Source organism: Lepidothrix coronata, unplaced genomic scaffold, assembly GCF_001604755.1.
Source record: "Lepidothrix coronata isolate B3197 unplaced genomic scaffold, Lepidothrix_coronata-1.0 Scaffold47, whole genome shotgun sequence".
NCBI classification, from domain to species: domain Eukaryota; kingdom Metazoa; phylum Chordata; class Aves; order Passeriformes; family Pipridae; genus Lepidothrix; species Lepidothrix coronata.
Window position 1 is genome coordinate 3,644,754 of NW_016690227.1, and position 21,554 is coordinate 3,666,307.

The following is a 21,554-nucleotide window of genomic DNA, read 5'->3' on the forward strand; positions in this document are numbered from 1 at the left end:
ATTGTCTTTTGGCAAAAATTATTGCCTTGTGGTGAGGTATGCAGAAGACTCCACCCAGACCTTTACTGACACATATTCAAAGTACATTAGTAATAAATAATTTGGTGCTATTCATGTCACTTATAATGCATACTTGGTGAATCTCTTGAATGTTTCCGTTGATGCTTTTGAGTTTCTCATTTTCTTCCCCCTTCTCCTTCTATCCTATTTTGTTTCTGTTTAAAAAGAGGTAAAAATAAGAAAAATGGCAACCCTGCCTAGGGGAACATAAAACCCCAGCACCTTGTAGTGACCAAAGTAGCCTTTAGGTAGTCCTTATTTCCTATCTTTGGCTGCCCAGTTTTTGTTTAGGGAATATGCTGTTGAGATTGTTTCTATGTGGATTAGTAAAGTTTTAAGTTAAACTTTCATGTTTTGTTTTTTTTAATGAAGAATGAACAGACATCTGAACAGTCGCTGTTTACCTATTTTTGTCCACTCTTGTCACACGATTGTTACTTTAGTAAATGTGTCACGATCCATGAATACTCTGAATAAAACCACTATGCTAAATAATTAGATGACTTGCAAGTGTATTGCAAGAACAGGATGCAGACACATTCTGACTTCACACTGTTTTTAGATGGAAAAACTTAGGTAAGAGACAAAAGTCCACTGACTTCTTATGAGGAGGAGTGTATGTGTTTGCCTTCAGCTGCCTGTCATGTACCAGAATAGATTACTAGTGCTGTCATTCATTTGAAGCATATTGGAAGTGAATCTTAGCATTTAAAAGACTTCTTTTTAATTATTGACTTTTTTTCCTGAGCTCCTTTGTTTCCATCATTCAATGGGAATAACATGAGCTTGAACATGACAGATCTTTGGATAATAATCACCAAAAACTTCAAAAAGGTTATTTGTTTGGGTAAGATTTGCGGATGAGTTTCAGAGAGATTCTTAATTCCTCTCTGCATGCACATGTGTGCACTCTCTCACTTTCAAAAGACTTGGCTTTTATACAACTTTTTTTTTTAAGTGTCAGAATTTTTTTTTCCACCTCTTGAATCTGCAGTTGAATGGAGAAGCATATCATAGTGAAACTGCAGTCAAACCATATCTTAACAGCTTTGAAATCAAAGCCTAGAATTTATGCTGTCTGATTAATAGCAGTTTAAGAAACACTTTCCTTATTGTGTGTGTGCTGGCTTGAAGATCTTTTTCAGGGAAAACCTGATAGATTCAAGTGCTTGAACTCTGGCAAAAATTTCATCCTTTATGCATTCAACAAGGAACAGTTTGTTTTCCACTGCTGATGTGGAGTACCTTAAACTGTGAAGCAACTGACTGTGAAGCAATACCCCAATACAGAAGCGTTTTCCACTCCCTGAAAGATGTGTGCAAGTGAAGATGAAAATGCATGGGTTCTGAAATAAAAATGTGAAAGACCTTTGCAAGAATAATGCACTCTAGACTAGAGTATGTCTATTGCCACACACTTGCTTCTGGTAGCATAGTATTGTCCAGGTTTCTTTTGTGGGAGTCAGTGATTCCTTCTTAAGTGTAGGAATTTTTGTTGGATGCTGTTCTCATTAAGCTACTCCTCTTGGAAAATGTGAATGTGATTATTGGAGATGGTTAATGGTCCATGAAGAAACCTGAGTGCTATGACAGGCTGTAACAAAATGTGAAGCATGTGTTAAGCGTGTGTACTTTCAAAGTAGCATCTATGTTAGATAGGTTTTCATAATGGTTAGATTGTTACATCAGGCAGAATTAGGTGCAGAATTGTTATAGGGTAAGTCATCAGGTTAGGCTGGTGTTAAATGCTGTCCAGGTCTGGAAATATTTTCAGCATTCCTAAGTTAAGGTAAGTTTTCATCCAGCCTCTTCTCTCTTTGCAGTGAAGAGGCAACAGCCCATGGTGTTAGTTTAGCTTGGTACAGTAATCTGTTGTGTTTGCTTTGGTAGTGGTTGCAAAGGATGATGAAAAAGTCATCTGATTATTTCAAGAGGCGCTTGGGACCAGGTTAATGTATGCTTGGCTGATCTGACACCACCTGGTTCAGAGTTTGCTTCGCTGTGAGCGATTGACTGATATTGCACCTAATAGCAGTGTAAAAAACTAAATATGGGGGAAGTTGGAGGCTGGGGGAGCAGGAAACCTTCCCATCTAATAACCCTTGAATATACAAGGTACCTATACTGTTTGCCAGCATATGATTTCACCTTCATTTTCCCAGATTTGGTGAAACTTAAGAGGGTAAACCTTATCTAACCTGTGGTTTTTTATGTGGAGTTTCATGAGTTACATGCTGGCTGCAACTGTGAACCAGTTGCTCTTTACAGTGCTCCACCAAAGTAGGATAAGGAAGGAGGGAAGCTGTGCTGTTAACCCAATGCAATGGGAATGATAAGGTCCATGCTCTGGACCTCAAGACTTACAATTCCTTTGCTGCTATTACCAGTTTGAATTGAAACTTCTAGAATCCATTTTCCACCACATCTAGGCTGTCTTGCCAGAAACTTGGGTGGGATCTGAGGGAAAGCATGCTTTTATTAGTTTAAGTACCAAAACACATAAGTGCACAAAGAAACTACTACAATTTTCAAGAGGTTTTATGTAATTGTCCTTGCTAGCATAACTAATGATTTTTCTCTCCGAGTTATCCTCGAGAATTATCCCTATCTACAGCTGACTGATAACACTAATCTGAATGGATGAAATCCCTGCTTGGAACAGAGTAAAATGAGAGTCGTGGGAATATGCTAGTTTAAAACTGCTCTGAGGGTAGGATATGATTGCTTATTGTAATCTAGTTATTTAAAAAAACCCAAAAAACTAGAAGCATCCCAAAAAGATGCATCACTCTTAGTTGCTGTGTTGCCATATGAATGTGTGTAGCACTTCATGAAAGATTCAGATCCATGTTTGCCTTTAGGGGGTTAGGGTTTTTTTTTAATATTCTTTAAATTTTTCAGGAATAGAAGAATGTACAGACCCTAACAAACCCCCAAATAGACCTTAGACACTCTCTTATCTACATTAACTGAAAAGCTCCAAGTTGTTCATGAGCTAAAATTGTGGCTTCTAACAGTACCAGACTTTGCTTCTGCTTGTGATAGCCTTTTGATAAATCAGATGTTTGCTACAGTTTTTTTTGAGCAAATACAATGAAGAATAGTAAATTTGCTTGACAGTCAACTATATTACTAGAGATTGTTATTAAACCCATTGCAATTTATCTGCTGGTGTGCAATCAAACTGTGGCTTTTTCCATGGCTGTCAAGTACTGCGTAGAAAGCAATAAGAGGAACCCAGAAGGATGTAGCACAGCCTTCTGTAGAATTAACACCCTTGATCTAGTGAATTTTTTTATTGAGTGATTAAGTAATCATGAAGAATATTTGAAAAATATTTTTCTCCTTTGGTTTTAAATGGTAAAATAATGTGTTTCCAGAAGGAGGAGATTGTTTTAAAAGAGACTACATTTATTGAATTGAAATATCTAAGTCTTCGGAAAAATATTAGGAAGTCTGAATGGTTGCCTGCCCTGAAAGAAAGAAAACATTGAAATAGAAAATGTATGTTAATTGATGCATTCTCCTATTTTGCAAAGATGAGCTTTGACAGGGAAGTAATTCTGTTCTGCCTTGCTAATAATGCCAATGGATCTTAATTGTACAATTACATAAAAATCCAGTTTTTTATACCGGTAACTAAATTTTAGTGTAGAACTGAGGAGAAGGGATGTCAGTGTCCTAATAAAATAGGCTCTCTTAAAAATTCCTTACAAAGTTTCCTTGAAACATTAAGAGGAAAACTGTGTTGGTGTTGGTTTCTTTTGATGTGTGGTTGGTTTGTTTGTTTTGATTTTTAAATTATTATCATTTTATTTAATTATATTTTTCCCCCCTTTCTCCCTCAACACCATTCTCGGTATTTCTGTTCTGTTTGAGGAATTGCTTGGCTCAGACATAAGCTTTACTTCAAAACAAATAACTGTTTAAGACAGCCAATCAAGGTATTATTTTTAAAATGTCATTTAAATCACATATTGGACATGTATAATTGACTGAAACTATTTGTAATGTGGTACTTAAATAATTACAAAATAAAGCATTATATTGCATAAGACAGGCACTCAGTGAGCTGTTGGCTTGTGTTTATTTACATTAATTTATTAGAGAAGTTGAATATAGAAAACGTTTTGTATCTTGGTGACTCCCAGGACTAGCAGTTAATCTTCTTGTGATAACAATTCTAATCTCAATGTAGATTAACAGAATGCTATGTCAGCACAATATGTGAAATTTACCTACTCTACTGCTGCTAAATTGTATAGCTGTTAACTCTGTTACTTCTTGGCATTTTTTAATAAATAGTTGCACTCACTAAAACCTATTCGTTTTTTAAGAAGTCATGTCATTAAAACTACAAGCCTTAGTCAAGAATAGATTGCAAGCTTTCTTACATGTCTAAAATGTTTTTAATAAATGAAGCTTTTTTGTTGAAAATTCTTTTCTGCAGTGTATTTTTGAACCTATTTTTTTTAATGCAAATTATCTGTCTGTCCCACCCTGGTATCGGGACAAACTTGCCTACAGACATACTTTTTGATGGTATTTTAATGCTATTTAGCCAGTACTTCATGAATCTGTGAAATCATGGATGGATTTCAAGGTACCCCCTTTTTTGGCATTTATTATTGTAAGATGCTTGCCATGAATTGGTGTGTGTATAATCATGGATGTAATAATTTTCAGTGATCTTCATTTTGCAGAAGTGTTATTCATGCGATGTGATAGTCAGAAGCATTCAGCAGGCAATTGCATAATTTTTGGTGTTTTGCATGTCACTGGTCTTATTATAATTAGCTTCTGTGTGGCATACGTAGTATGTCTTAAACCCCTGAAATGCCTCTGTAGTGATGATCATAGTGCAGCCTGGGAAGGAGTGGGGAAATGCACCACTACAAGGGAGTCTTCATCTTAGTAATTTCTGGGGTTTGAATCATATTGATTTTGGTAGACTGGAAAGATCGCCAGTGTGACCAGTGTGAGATAAGGACAGAAATAAATGTTTGTGAGAATTTTCTGTCTTATGAGGCACAACAGTTGGGACGATAGTGTAGAACAGAACTTGTAGAAGAGAGCTTGCTCAAAGTTTTGCTTTAAGTTTCAGGGGTCTTTGTAGGGAGGTGAGGCAGAGGGAGAAGTAGCACCACTGCTAAAGCTTGGAGAGCTACCAAAAAAAAAAGATATTGTTTATATTGAGAAACATCATGAAACATCTTTAGAAAAGAGGGAAAGACTGTATGAAATTGTAATGGAAGAATATGCTGCTGTGCAAACAGAAAAGACATTTGGCTTTTTTTACCCTCCCACCTTCCCTCAGGTGAGCAGGTTTTGCCATGGAGACAAAGTGCTGTCCGTGTCTTCATGCCAGTTTGCAGGTGTAGCACCTAGAAATCAAGAACAGTGTTCTTGTCCAGATTGAAGAAGTGCAGCTAATACTAATTTGTCTGAAAAACAAAGGAGGTATGTAGCAGCTAATTAAAATACTCATTCCATTTAATGGAATCTCAGTATAGAACTGAAAGCCAGAGTGAAGGAGGACTCAGTTTTGCCTCTTTGCATGGAAAACACAGCTATCTTTGTGCTTTAAAGACTGATTAGGCTGCATGAGCAGATCTGTGAAAGTGTTGTTAACCTCTTGTTTGAACTTGCATTTTCTTTTAATGCTTGACTAAAGCTAGCATTAAAATATTTCTGTGAAAATTAAAATGTGCAGTCATCACTTGGTACTTGTCTAATACAGATTTCTAGAGAGGGGTTGTGGTGGGTTGACCTTGGCAAGCTTCCAGATGCCCACCCAGCTGCTCTCTCACTCCCCATCCTCAACAGCAGGGAGGGAATAGAAGATGAAAAACCTCACTGAGTGAGATAAAGATGGGGAGACTGCTTACCAATTGCTTTCACAGACAAAACAGACTCGACTTGAGGAAATTAATTTATTCCAAATTAAAATAGCAGTGGATTATGAGAAACAAATATATAATTTGTAATACCTTCCCTTACCTCCCAAACTTTTTTTCCTAGGCTCAGCTTCATTGCTTCATTCCCAACTCCTCTGCTTCCTCCCTACACCTTTATATATTTTTCTTCTCTTCTGTTTTTAGGAGAGGCAAGAAGCACAGTATAATTCTGAGGACCCAGCTGTCGGTGAGAGTCCATGCCTGCATTGGTAAGTTAAGGTCCACATGTCCGAAAGAGAAGAAATAAACAGAATCGATTTCCAAGAAGCAAATCTGGGGAGTATCAGTCAGAGTTGCTGTGTTCCAAGTTGAGAATAATGGCAAATAAATTGATTTTTTCTTTTTGTTCTGCTTGTTGTGTGCTGAAATTAGATTGCATTAGTTACACTGTCCTTAAAGCATGTTAAACATCCCAGGGAAATATAGTGTTTGACAGTGAAGTATAGTGTTTGACAGTGAAGTGTGATGGCTGGGAGGTGCTTTGGAGAATCTTTGATTATCTGTCTTGTCACAGTCTTTATGTGTGTCCAAAGAAGATTGTATTCTGGATTGGGAAGGGGTTTTGAAGACTTGTTGGCTGATAGCTAACTAATGCATTTTAATAGCATGTAAAATTTATTACTTCACATCTTGCAGATTTTGGCTGCATATTTGTCATTATCACAGTGTCAGTGTCTTAAAAACCCTGATTAAAACAATGCTGTCACGAGGAAGAGTGTGATGAAAGTCATAAAGGGTGTGTCAAAAGGGTTTAGGGTTGCGTGAACAGAGGTTGATGTACTGTGATGGGGTTAGTATGTTCTCCAGCGTTCTGTGGAGCAGAGTGTTTCAGTGAGTGTTAGTGGCAAAGCTAATGTTCATGTTCTGATGATACTATGATATATATTATGGGAGGCTGGTTTAAAAAAAAAAAAATTCCTGTATGTCTGTGCCACAGTCACCTGTTTTGTTTTCAACAACAGTGTATTCAGCATTCTAATACATTTAACTTGTTGTTGCTCTTGCTTCAAGAGATGATAGCTGAAACCTTGAAATATAGGTATTTTCCTTAAAAGGAAGAGGGGAAAGTCAAAGTTTTGTGTCATTTCTGCAGTGACACTGCTGTTGGAGGCTTTAAATACAGTTAAACTTTTTTCCCCTGCCCCCAGGACGTGTTATGAAATGGCATTTCTGAAAATCTGAACTGAGCATAAGCAACCTACAGAATTCCTCAAATACCTCCCATTGAGAACGATCTCTAGGCTGCTTCATACAGGAACATTTTTCTCCTCTACTACCATTGACTTGAGGAAGTACAGTAGAGCAAGCCTACGTGTTAAGTGTTAGAAGAGGAACAGAGATGCTGCAAAGTCTAAGCTGATTTTATAAATGTGAGTGAAATTAAGAACAGCTTGAAGAAGATTGTTCTTATTAGGTCTGGAAGTATATTTGGCAAAACAGACCAGTGCTGCAAGACAAGACTTGATATGTTTCCTGGATTGAGGTTTTATAAAAAGAATTTTCATGTAAATTTTTTTCTCCAGAGTGCAGCCATTGAGGAATTAGAGCACATCAGGTTCTGAGCTTCCACGTGTGATTGCACTGTCCTAATATTTTCATTCAAGTTCAGTGTGGGCAATTAGGCATATTACTGTACACGTATCTTAATTGTTCCTGTATGAAAGTGCATTCCCTTGTCAGGTGCTGTTACTCTCTGTCAGCAGTGATACATTCAGTGGTGAATTCGGAGGAAACCAGGCTGCAAAATTTGAGTCCAGATTTCAAACTTCTAGAGAAGAGGTGTGTTTGGATATGGGTTTTTGGCTTGCTTCATTATAGGCAGAAGAGCCAAATGCAAGTTCTGGTTCTAATTTCCATCCCCCCTGCTGAAGTTTAGATTTTTGGGGTAAGTTTTTGTTTCAGCCCATAGATTGATGTAGTGTAGTTTCTTCTCTCTTATTTTCTTTTCCATTTTTGCATATCAAACATGCCTTATTTTTTGGTATGGGATAGTCTGAAAGAGTCAGGGGACAACCTGTGTTTCTTAGTACTGGCCTTGTTTGGTGAGCTGTACTTGGCGGTTAAACGTGTCACAAAATAGTACGATTGTTTCACTGGCACAGTAGGTACTACTTCTCTTCATTTTGCATGTGTGTACACATCCACTGCCTATTAACATATCTTTTGAACTGTAAGCATTAGGTTTAGAGGTTAAAAGATGTGTTACATATTTGGGGTAGAAGCCAGGAGCTAGAGGAATCTGAGATGGTGTTATGTGGACTAAAGTTGTCTTGCTTTGGCTAATTTCTTGCAGTCTTTACAGTATGCTTGGAAAGCATTGTGGTTAGCAATGTTACTGACTCTGCAAAGTCCCCAACAGATAGCTAGGGCTGCTTTCTTAGAAGATGGGGTTTGTTATGTAGCCACCTTTCTGCACAGCCTCCTGTCGTCTTTGCGTTCAGGGTTTTACTTTGCTCTTAAGAGCTAAGAGGTGTAAAGTAGTAGCTTTCCTGCCATAAACTTTCCCATTTGGCAGTTGGATCAATATCTTTTTCCTTCTTCCTAACTCACTGTACTTTTAAATTGTGAGAAATACAAAAGTGTTTGTATTCAGAGGTCCAGATAAAGTTTTCCATCATTAGTGACTTCAGATCTCAAGGAATTTTCTGGGCTTTAGTGTCAGAGGATGTATTGACTACAGGCCAATATTTTCTAAGACTTGTGAAGACTTAGCAAGTCCCATGTCAAGTGGGGTGGTTTTTTGTTTTTTGATGTTTGGGGTTTTTGGCTGGGTTTTTTTGGTGGTTGGTTTGTTTGTTTGTTTTAAGCAGGACAGTGAAAGGATAATACTTAGTAACTTGAGTGCAAAAGTTGGTGTAGTTTCTACCCTGTTGCATACCAGTCATTCTTAAACATCTCACTCATTTTAATGAATTAGTACTTTATTTTTTTTCTCTTAATTTGAGTTCTTGTCTTATGTTCACACTAAGGACTTTCATCATGGAGGAAAAAAATTTCTTTTAAATACCTCTCTGTTTCTTTTCCCATTTTGGCTTCATCGTGATTGAATTATGAGGACTAATCAAGGCAGTAATTTTAAAAGGGTTCAATACACACTTCAATATTTAGAATTTTTTTAATATCAAAAGAGTATTGCTGAAACCAGTTTTATTCAGAGAACATAATTAATTGAAAATTTTAGATGTATTTTTGTACCTTAGACCTTTGTACCAAAGACCTTAGCAGAGGAATCATAGAATCATAGAATGGGTAGGGTTGGAAGGGACCTTAAAAATCATGTAGTTCCACCCCCCTGCCATTGCCAACAGCAATACCATCCACTAGATCAGGTTGCTCAGGGCCCCATCCAACCTGGTCCTGAACATGTCTAGGGATGAGGCATCTACAGGCTCTCTGGGCAACCTGCTTCAGTGCCTTACCACCCTCATAGTAAAGAATTTCTTCCTAATATCTAATCTAAACCTAACTTCTTTCATTTTTAAAACCATTGCCTCTTGTCCTATCAGTCTGTTTATATAAAAATTGTTCTCCCTCTTTTTTTTTTTTTTTTTTTGGTAAGCCCCTTTAAGTACTGGAAGGCTACTTTGAGGTGTCCCCGAAGCCTTTTCTTCTGGGTGAACAGCCCCAGCTCTCAAACTGTCTTCATAGGAGAGGTGATCAGAGCATCTTTGTTGCCCTCCAGACCTGCTCTAACAAGTCCACTTCTTTCTTGTGCTGAGGACCCCAAAACTGGATGCAGTACTCCAGGTGGGGTCTTACAAGGGCGGAGTAGAACGGGAAAATTATATCCCTTGACTGGCTGGCCACTCCTTTCTCGATGCAGCCTAGGATGCAGTTGGCCTTCTGGGCTGTGAGCAGATCCTTAAATCAGATAGTGTCAACTCAGGGATTTTTTTCCCCACAGGCTTTCAAATTTGACCTTGTATTCAAATCACATTTATTACGAGTTAATACCCTTGTGGGAAAAGTCTTTTTAGTACTTTTGGCAGCTGTATGACTTTGTTTGTATTTGGTTTTGTCTTAACATAATTTTAGTTTGTATATATTTTAACAATTACAGGGCTCAGCTGAAGCCTTAATAAAGTCTAATGTAAATGAGGAAGTAGCTATACAGAGTGAACACCAACAGTGTAAAAAGGTTTAGCCCCTGAAACTAAATGGAGGGTTTTAGTCAGAGCAACATTTTGACAGTGAAGCTTTAAAGATCTTTACAAGCTTCACTTTTCCTGCAGAATGACTTGGTGTAGCCATTACGTACTTGCTGGGACAACTCTATTTGTAGCTCTTGCTGTTCATTGCTTCTTGGTAGTTTTTTTCTCAAAATCTGAAGTGACTTCTGAGAGAAAAGGCACCATTTGCTCTTACATATATGGATGCAGTATTTAGCTCAAGAGACACCCATGTCCTCTTCTAAGATGCTTACGTCTGTGATGTTGAATCAGAAGAGTTGCAATCAATACTGAAAAGGATGTTTGAACAGGGATCCATGACAGTGACTTAGAATAATTCTGCCAAAAGCAGTTTGACATAAGCTTGAATTGTTAATACAATGTAATACAAGAAGAATGCAAATAACAAAAGTTGATGTGATTCTGAGTACACATATTGACCTGGGATTACTTAGAGTACTGTATCTTGGAAGGTCAGCAAATGTTGCAAGCAGTATTTTAAATTTTACTACCTCTTCATGTCAGTTTGTTATTTAAAAAAAAAACAAAAAACCAAACCAAAACCAAATCAAACAAATAAAAAAACCCTAACCAACACACACACACACACAGAGTAACCCCCAGTCAGTTATTTTAAATGTTTTTGCATTATAAAATTACATTTTTTTCTATTGTTATAACTCCTTCCTATACTTATGCAAAGTCCTTCATCTGTCAATAGATTAAAAATAATTTGCATAGATATTTGTATATGTTACATTACATAGCTTGATCCAGAGAGGGCCCTAAATAGTGTGCAAGTATATTATGGCAAGAGTCACGCTAAATGTATAATATAGCTTCAGTGTTAGTTGTTCCAACCATTTTATAATCTTGTTCTATTGGCTTTTGCACATGAGCATTTGCAGAGCTACCAGAGCACGGTGCTTAAGTGATCTGCAGCAGGCCCATCCTTCCCCTTCCATCCACAGGTGCTCAGAGGCAGGTTATTCCCAAGTCTGTGACACAAAGTCTGCCATGCTGCACAGTGGCTGTTTCTAGCCCCTATTATTAGGGCATCTGCATTAACTAGCAGTGTTAGCACCAATAACCCAGCCTTTCCACAAAGCTCTTGGGATTATCTTCTTGATATCCTTTCACTCTTGATATCAGTTATGAAATGTAGCCATAAATACCTTCTCAAGCCTGCATTGTTCTGGGATACCTGAGGGAAAAGCTGTAAGCTAGTTGCAACTAGGGGGCTAGTAGAAGCCAGCTGTTTTTATTTGTCCTGTAATAGCTGAACTATGCAGCTAGTCCTTTTTTCCTTGTACAGTTTTCCCTTCTGTTATCCATTATGTGGACTTGTTGCGTATGCTACAGAAGATACGATTACGGCCTGCAACTATTTATGCATCTGTTGAACCTTGTGGTAGGACCTGCACCTCGGGCATGTGAAGGAACAAGTTCCTACCCAGTGGAACCACAGTGCTTTCAGGAAGAAAAAAGCTGTCTTGAGTCTGTATCCGTACCTGGCCCTTTGTTGCAGAGAAGTTGATACGTGGACTGAAGGGGGAAAAAGCATTGTTTGTCCCCTTAGGAGTATAGCATGGAAGCATAGAAAAGCCAGTGCTGCTATGCTAAGGAAACGTGAAACCATGTTGCATTTCATTCTCTGAGAGCAGTTAAGCTTGTGCCTAGAGCCCATGTTATTGGTACTGTCTCACATGAGATACTCCTACCTGCAGATATCCTTATTCTGTTTCATCTGTCTGGCATGTGTGTGTTTGTTGTGTGCTGAGTACCACAGTAGGTTTTTCACGGCCATGGACAATGTGAACTTTCTGTAGTTCATGCTTTAAAAGTTTGATTTTATTTTTCAAAGGAATAACTTATGGATTTTAAAATAAACAGCTTTCTTTTGGTAAGGGTTTTTCTGAACACACTAAGAAAAGGAGTCTTGTTAAAAAGCTTTCCTAAAGGAAGCTTAATTGTGGGACTGTGGGGTCTTCATCTGGGCGAGTACTGATATGTTCCAGCGAAAGAGAGGAACTTTGGGTTGTTTGAAGGACATTTTACAGTTTTATGTTCAGTGTTAGGCATTCCTAATAGAAAACATTTTCAGTTTGAGAGAGGGAACATGTGGAGAGCATTAGCAGTTCAGTAAAACGTGCAACCAATTCGGATTTAATTTAAAGGGAACAAAAGAGGTGCCTTGAGAATTTGTCGGAAGCGCTGTGGTTTTGCCTTCTTTGCACTGATGGTAACAGGAGAGAGAGAGGTGAGGTGAAATTGCTTTATCGAATATCTTCTTAGCATAATTGGGACCAAAAAGACTGTGATTAATGAATTCAGTGGTGCTACACAGGGATCTTGTATGCATTATGGATTTGTAATCATGATATGCTTCCTGTGACTCTTGCTGTAACTTGGTAAAAGTCCTGACTTAAATGAAGATAATAAACAACATGTTTATTAGATGTAAACTGACATCACACAAATTGAAAAAACGTGAAAAGGAATACCAGAGCTTGGGAGAATTTTTTTTAAGGGTTAGGCTTTTTTAATAGAATAATTTGAGTTCTAGTTAAGACAGTGCACATAGTACTTACTGGGCCCTCCTTCCAGATGGGATTGGAGATATCTGGTTCAGCTCTCAAGCTTTCAGTTTGAGTGAAATGTGGAATAGCTGCAAAAGCTATGATAAAATACCTTTTTCAGCTTTTTAGGATTATTTAAATTTTCTTTCCTGAGAATGTGGAACACAGATGCTTTAAGTAAAATCCCCCGATTCCCAGATCAGATTACTTTGTGAAAAATCTATCCATATAAATAACTTGTGGGTTTGCTTTAAAAATGTACAACTCTTTAAACTGAAATATTAGACTTCTGTTCTACTTCTCATGCGTGTGTTTAGTCAGCCTCCTTTGTGGGGATGAACCGTTGTACTTCACCATAACTTGTAATTTGCCTTCTGTTATCCCAGTTCTGTACCAGTCCTGTAGGATCTCAGAATCCTGCTTTGAGACAAAGCAGGTAAATGTTCAAGATTAGTCTCTGCATATTTAATTTAAATTATAATACTTAAAATAGACTTTGTAGCAAGAAGAACCAAGAAGCTGTAGAGCAGATAAAGCCTCCGTTAGCAGTGATTGTCACATTAAAAGTAGTAGATTCCTGCTTTAGATGGGCTTGTTCCAGCTTTGAAAGGGCTGCTGTGGAGCGTGCTAGTGGGATGCTTTTCTTGTCTTGGGAAGCTTTGTGTTAAAATTTGAAAGCTTATCTGACTCGACTCACACTGGGAAGTATTGCAGAAATCGAGTGAAATGTCTGAATTGGGATATCCTCTTTCTGACATGTTGTTTTTTTTTCCTGACAACTTTGCCCTTTTTTTTGCAATGTGTAAAGATCTGCAATGGAGAAGGAATCTACTTTTGACACTGAAAACATAGTGAGAATTAAAATAAGTCTTGTTTCTAAACAAAACAACAACAATAAAAATTCCTCAATCATCTTCAATGGTACCTTAAAAGAAACCATTTCCTCATAAAGCAAAGAAGGAAAATTAGTATGAAGTATCCTAAGAAGTAGTGAATTAGTATGGTGTATCAAAGGGGTATCCTAAATCTCTGTAAGTGTAGGAGTTTGTATAGTTTCCTTAAAAGGAAAATAAAATAACAAATTTTATGCCACCTCTTAAATCAATACCTGTTGTTAGTTTTCATGTAGTTTCCATTTTTAGCTATTTGCACTTCCCACTTACTTTATAGATATTTGTGTTGACAGACAATGTTATCCTTTTGCTTATGGTTGGTGTTCCGACTGTTGAACTCATTTTGCTATAGACTGAAGTACAGCCTGTTCAAGCCTTTAATTAAGGAAAAAAGTTCATATTAAATATCTACAAATAAATTAGCATTACACTTGGAAAAGAACAGAATGATTTGTTTTCTGCCTTCTTGTAAACTTGTTCTATACAGAAAATATAAACCAAATGAATTGAATTCAGATTAGTTCTCTTGAAACTTTGCAACACTCTATCTTGGTTTAAGCTTTACTCTGCAGAACTTATAGCAGTAAAACAAAATTAAGCACCTAACCTATAGAAGAGAAATTAGAAACTTCCTTATTTGTAAGGAAGGCAGATGGATGCTGATTTTGCTTAAGTGGAATTAGGGTAAATATAGTCCCTGCCTCTCTGAGGTGTTCTAAGATGCATGGACCTATACATATAGTGGAAGATGACATAAAATACATGGGGTTTCAGAATGCTGTTGGACTGATTTTTCATGAGGTTTATTAACTTCCTTTCCACAATGATATGTAATGGTAAATGCAGTATCTCATAATTCAACAGTCAAGAAATAGTTGCTCTCTGTTGTTGATTTTCATTGTGGCATTCAAATAATGTGTACTGTTCTTTCCTTGCCTTCAGCTATTCTATTCCTCTTTCATTTATATTCTTTTCATCTTTTTCATGTGCAGCTGCTTTTATTTCTGTAGAAATTAAGATGGTTTAATTTGTAAATTCTGTGCCTCTCAATTTCTTTCTTTTTTGAAGGAAATACTTCAAAGACTGAGGAGCATTATTGAAACAGGTGGCAGAGTACCCTGATGTAATGTATGTTGGTTTCTCCAAGACTTTCAAGTGAGATATCCACCAAATCTATCCAGTGTCAAGAATAAAGTGTTTACTATCATGCAAAATATTGTGACAGTACCTGTGGAAGCATTTAGATGAAATTCTCATGTTGAGCTCAGAACATGCCATGGTCAGATGTGATCATCAGTGGTGGAAGAACCACCACTCATTGTCATTATGGTTTTGTACTTGTATGAGCTTGATGAAATTGAGGAAATCATGGTATCTCTGTCTGGGAAAGGGGGAGAGAGAGAGAGATGGATGGCAATGTTTCATTGGCAGTAGTATGTAATGCAAAATACTTGCTTTGTTTCATAGCTTTTCATGTCTTCAAGTGTTTTTAATCATAAGTTGCCCTTTTCTGGGTGTGGCGGTTTTGTTTTTTGTTTTGTTGGTTTGTTTGGTTTTTTTTTAATGTACAGCATCTGTATTTTAATAATGATAACAACTCCTTTAAGGTTTTCTTTTCCTGCTCAAGACTGAATACGGCACATAAAAATTTAGGCTCCAAAGAGGTAAAGTTAAAACCTCTTAATTTAGAACCCCAGCAGTTATTGTGGCTGAGCAGCACGCTGTTTTAAGATGTAGGATGTCATAAGCCATGTCAATTCATATTTAGCAGTTTGAGATGGGTCTGGTATGTATGAAGTTATATATCAGGTTTCTTTTAACCTTTCAGACATTAAATATTTAGCTCTGGTCTTGCTATTAAAACATGGAGTGTGTTGGTAAACTCTGTGCTTAAAAAAAGCCCCTGTTTCTGCAGGTTTATTTCTCCCTGTAGCTGTCAAGAAGGTTTACACTTCAGCTTTAAGGGCCAGTTATAACTTCAGAATGTCTAAAACTGGTGTGTCAAGTTAACTTGTTCCTGTGCTGAGAAGTGAAATATAAATGTTGGATGTGTTCCTTACTTCTTCCCACAATCCTAAATTTAGGTTCAATGGACACTTAAAAGCCTGTTCAGCATCAAATGCCACTGGAGAGATTTGCTTACTTCTTGACTTCGTGTGAAATAGGGACAGCTGAGAGTGTAGAAAGCTTCTCGGCAGGTTGGGCACAGGAGGAGGCCTGGAATTGATCTCACCCGTGCCTGAGGGCTGGAGTTTTCCTCAGACCTTTTAGCAGTACAGCTTATTCTGCAGGGTATGGGGACCACATGAGCTGTTCTGGGCAGGGGAGGATGGTGATGATGCTGGCAAGACGGTAGCCAGCTGTCACTGCCTTTCTGCCTCTTGCTGCTCAGAGCATGCATGAGTGGTTCCCTGTTACTCCATCAGAAACACATCGGGAGGCTTCCCTACCCTTTTTTTTTTTTTTCCTTTATGCTGTTATACTGATATGCTTAGTGTTGCACTGAGGAAAAAACTTGCTGTAGAAAAAACATAGGTATGTTTGCATGAAAGGTCCAGCATAATATGTAACTAACCAGAAAACCTTTAAAAAAAGCCTCATAAGGGACTTCTGCTATGTTATTAATTTCAACAACAGTATATTAAAAAATATTGATTTTATTTATTAATAACAGTATGTTAAAATTCCCAGTACATTAAAAAATAGTTGAGATCCAAAACGAGTGGATGATGAAATAAAATCCTCTCTATATCTTGCTGGAATAGTGAGGTACTACTGGATTATTCTCAGGGATGGTGTACCCTGGGAAAGGGGAGCCATAGGGATCCCCTGAACAGCCCTTTAACACCCTGGGTGTGAACACACACTGTGACTTTGACCAAAGGTTAGTACAAGTGATGAGTATACAAGCACTGATAGTTACCCTACGCTGTGGGGCACTCCAGTAGCAGTGACTGGGTCTCCCGTATTCCCACTCTGAGGTGAGTGGTCTGCACGTTGCTGTCACCATGGTCTTTCTGTTTTGTATTGTGTACTGCAGGTGTTGTGTGTGGTTTTCTGTTCTGTAAGTTGCATGTTTCAGGCTCACATCCAGTCATTTACAGATCTTTACTAGGACTTCATGAGGAGTTTTTCTAACCTAACAGCTATGAGATTGAATCTTTTTGTTTTAAAGCCAGTAAAATATGTATAATTTTAGAACCACTGTAACATGTAACAGGACCCAAAGGACCATCTGAGAGCTGGCAGTACCTGTTTGACTAGCTACCTGTTACCTTGGGATGCTGCATACTATTTCCAGCTGGCCCCTGGGAATGCTTGTCAGGAAGGCAAGACACAGGAATGCCCAAACAGTTCCTGAATTTCTCTGTAGGAAAAGACAAAACAAAATGCAAGAAAAGCAGGATGTGCTACACAGAACAAGTATTTATGTAACTGTTTTATGAAGACTGGGAACCCCTATTCTTATTCTTAAAACAAACAAAATACTCCCCAAAAAACCCCAAAGCAAAACAAAAAAGAAACCCAAAACAGAAAAGCCCACAAAAATCCTAAACACCTATACCTCAAAAGAATATCCCAAGGCAAAAAACCCAAACCAAACAACAAGAAAACAGCATGGACTTAGGTCTCCCCTTGTTTCTTTGTGGGTAGGGTGGTCTAGTGGTTAGGGTGCAGGACTCTCACCGCTGCGACCCGGGTTCGATTCCCAGCCCCCCGGGCAGATGGAGCTCGTCAGCCCTGTAAGGCCATCCATCTAAGAGAAGGTCACTCTAAACAAACCTACGTCCTGGGGACCTCACTGCCACTGTCCAAGCGTGCTCGGCCCCGGCAGATGAACCTCAGGATTAAAGGGTGGGCTCAGTTCAGCGCACGCTGTGTCTCACCTAAAAAATCCACTGCGCAGGCTCGAAGGGTTAATGACCTTTCCCAAATCTTCGCTTGCGAAGACTGGCCATTTATAGGACCCTTACAAACCTAATTCAGCTGACAGGTTGCTTCAAGGCACAGGGTGTAGTTCTTCTTCCTCATTTTGCTGGAGTTGCTCTTAACTATGTAGGTAAAAACTGTTTCTAGGTGAAGCTTTACTGTTGTACCACTGCCAGGAGTCCTCTTGTTGTCAGCCTCCCAGTCATGCCAGGCATGCTGCATTAGCCACTGGTCTCCCTCTGTCATCAGGGAGCACAGCCTGCCTAAAGGCCGCATCAGAGCACCTCAGTTATGTTCCTGCCCTGAACTGCTCTTGTTCCATTGACCATAAAGGGAACAGATCAAGGAGAGGGTCTGCCTGGCTGAGACTCCTTTGTCATTTTCTGGTTTCTGTCTTCCAAGTCAGGATAGTCATTCTTGAATGACAGCAGTTTTTATTGAAATTTGGTTCCTTGCCAAGCTCTGAATATGGTTGCATTGATTTATTTTCCCTAGTTTCTATCAGGATCCAATATGTAATTTGTATATGTAAATTTACTTATTGGAATAACTCCTCTGAAGTTATGCTGGAAAGAAGTTTGGTAAGAGCAAGAAAGATTTAGGAATTCAGGCTCCACTGGCTCTAAGGCCCATCATATAGGCAGAAGCAAATGGAGAACGTGTCTGCTCTGCACTTGTACCCAAGTGCTTTTCTAGGACTGAGGCAGAAATTATCAACATTGGAGCACAAGACTCTTTCTGTGCAAATCCTCACCTCCCGTAAGATGGTTTGGGATGAACATTGGTCCATTCTATCCTTATGGAACACCAGTTTTGCACTCAAATCAGATGGTGTTTTTTGATAATTGGTACCACCCAGTTTCCTAGTGATCAGATGTGCAGGTGCCTCCCTTCCCAGGGGAAGAAAAAGTTTTATTTTGGTCTTTCTGACAAGACTACCCTCAGAGGAGGCAAGCAGCTTCCCACATTGCAGAGCCTGCCATGTTATGTGCCAAGCTGTGAACACTGAAGGGTTTCTTTTCTTTTTGTGTCTCTCCCATTGCTGCTGTTACTTTTTTGTATTGCCTGGTCATCTTCTGAGCCTGATGCCACACAGCTGGCAGCTTCTGGAGGTGGCTGCTGCCTGCCTGTGCCACCTGTTGATGGATGGGTCGGTGTCAGCTGGTTAGGCAGCCCAGGCATCGTACACAGTCTCTCCCTTTGAGGGTCAGCTGTACTTGGGCATTAAGCTCTCAGCTGGAAAGATCTTTTCTGTGTTTGCTGTGAATAACAAGGAAAAGGATGAAGGAGAGAGTCATTTAGTGGGCTGTAGCTGTACCTGCCCTCTCCTCACCAGCAAAACAAGGGGTCTGTTTTCAGGACAGCTGCATGTCCTGGGCATCTAAATGAGATACCTTATCGGAGGTGGCTGTGGCACATGTCAGTATTCACCCCTTTCACCCTATCTTCTTGTTAGATAGTGAATTTGTGACTTACATCTGTCAATGCTGCCTTCATTATGTAATATCACAGTCAGCATTACAGCAGCTTAACTACACCTCAGTGACCTCGTTGCATCTCTTGGGTTCTGAACAGCTGTTTATGTGCTTGCACATCCATGACAACATTGCTTTTAATTTTTCTTTTTTTGTTACCTAATTGATAGTACATGAAGTGTATTACAACCTTAGTACTCAGGGTTAGCTTGTTTTCTTTAGGAAGAAAAACAGTAGCACAGTTTGAACGAAGAGCCCAAAATCCTATCTGACCACTCTTTCTTTTCATTAATTCCTTGGGGTTGAGTAACATCAGAATTATGCAGGGAAACTCCTATGTTTATTTTTGTCAACCTCTAATTTTTGAGCAGAAGTAGCTGTTGCGGATGGAGTATTTGCTTGCAGATATGTGTTTGTCATTTTGGAGTAACATATCTGATTCAGCCATTGAGTCTTTTAGTGCTACAAGATAGTTTCTTGGCTAATTCAAACCAATGTGGATCACCCCTTCAGCATTCACCCCTGCCTTGGTCTGTTCAGCACTGGTCTGAGCAGCTGTGTCCATTTCTCTCTGTTGGTCTAGTGCTTTTTCAGTAATCCTGTGGTGCTCATGGGGCAGAGGGAGCGCTTGGCTTCTTCCTCTGGACCTGAGACTCCTGAGCCACTGCCTCATGGCTGCTAAAGCAGCAGCTTGCTTGTGGCTTTCAGGGGTTTTAATAAGACTGAACAAAACACATGCTGGGGAACAAGGTGATGTTCCTGTTCTGTGGATTCTGCAAATGTGCCACAAGTTACCTGGTCAGTTCTACCCTTTTGAGGTAATTAGGATTATGTTTCTCAGGCTCACTTCCTTGACAGTCTTGGTCAAATATAAGGAGAATAAATTTCTTGGAAAAACAGGTTCTCCTGAGAATGGGTATTTCTTTTCCATTTTGATTTGGAAGACTTCCATTAAAGACCTGTTAGTGAATAGCCCAGTTATCTCAATCTTATGTTTATTGTTCCATGTCCTCTTGGTTTGGGTAGCTGCCTAGTACTTCGGGTGCTCCATAGTTGGGAAGGCCATTTTGTGCTGCTTATGTTTGCAGAAAATGAATGAACTCCTTTGGACAGCTGCAAAACAAATGCTGGCTAGTTAGAGATACTTGGTTATCTGCTTTCAGCTCTGAAAAATTCCAGTCTGGATTTCTATTTTTTTTTTAAATGCCCCCTTTCTTTAAGGATACTTCCTCTCTATCGTATGAAATCTGTTATACTTTTTCTTTTTGCAGCTGAATCACATATGCAGTAGGAAAAATGTTGCAGTCTCTTGCCTGGGGACTACTGTGCAGGTAGAAAGCAGGGACTCTTACAAGCAGGATCTATGGGAGCATTCTTTGGTAGCAAGCGAGATAAGAGCATAAAAATTTATTCTTTTTTCTAAAAGAAGACTGCTTTTTAACCCCTAGCAACCAAGTAGAAAGAATAATACACTACCCAACCCTTCCAGCATGGGTGTGCAGGTTTGGAAAAATAAGCAGGTAACAGTTGCAGAAAGAAGCAGGAGGACCGGGGAACTGGCCTAGATGAAACTTTTTTCTGATCCAGCAAGGCTATTTTGTTATATAGCCCATTTGTGATTAACTTCATGCTTGCCCACTCATTTTGAAAGGGAAGATAAAAAATCTATCAGAAGTTATCCATTGGGAATAACCTAATTAATTTCTGTGAAATAATTCTCTAGAAAGTAAAGCAATCACCTTCATAGTTTCTTCTGATCGTGCAGGATAACATAAATTAGTTCTGCACTTACTTGCACTATAGCTGTACACCAGATGTGCTTGCAAGTTTATTTCATCAAAGCACAATAGCAAGGCCATGTATACACAACTTCACTACGAACAACTGCTTCCTGAGGATGCTGGAGTTATTTACCACTCAATTATTACCTGCTTATTTTTCCACATTCTTTATGATTGTAGTGATCAGCTCAGAGCCCGTGCATCAGATCAGCTAGACCCTGAATTAAAATTTTATAAGTATAAATTGGATATAATTTTAGCTCTGGACTTTCTGAAGGATTAATGAAGGTCTGAGTTTGCCCTCATACATCTCTTCTGATGTGAAAACAAAGGTGTAACCTGATGCATGTTCAGGTGTACTGAAGGAGCCAGAACTAACCCTTGTGTTCATTGTGCCAGGGTGGGCTTGTCTTAACTTGAATGTGATTAATCACCACACATGTGTTTTTCATTCTAATCAAAATGTAACTAATACTTCTTTTTGCTTGCTCATCAGTGATTGTGCATGAATCCATAACAGACTCAAGAAAAAAGTTTGCTATGTTTGGCTGAAATTTGAGATAATTTGGGTAAAATTGCTTGAATATGACCAGTAAATTTTAGTTATTGTTATTTAATAAGAATAATAAGTATAATTTGATTGAAAACAGGTCTTTGCTATATGAGCTCTTTACTTTATCAGAAATAACACCATGCCTCTTTTACTGTGC

At 38.7% G+C, this 21,554-nt stretch overlaps 1 protein-coding gene across 10 annotated transcripts in view; it reads left to right on the top strand.

Annotated features, from left to right (window-relative positions):
* The window catches only part of FHOD3 (formin homology 2 domain containing 3), a 385,562-nt gene that overhangs the window by 50,263 nt on the left and 313,745 nt on the right, over nt 1–21,554 (top strand). For 9 of the 10 annotated variants that reach the window (XM_017814946.1, XM_017814947.1, XM_017814953.1 and 6 more), the window contains exon 3: nt 6,162–6,226. In XM_017814946.1, the coding sequence (XP_017670435.1) occupies nt 6,162–6,226 (65 nt within the window). Of the gene's footprint in view, nt 1–1,765; nt 1,850–6,161; nt 6,227–21,554 lie in introns of those variants that run through there. The other variant, XM_017814951.1, reaches the window with a different exon arrangement.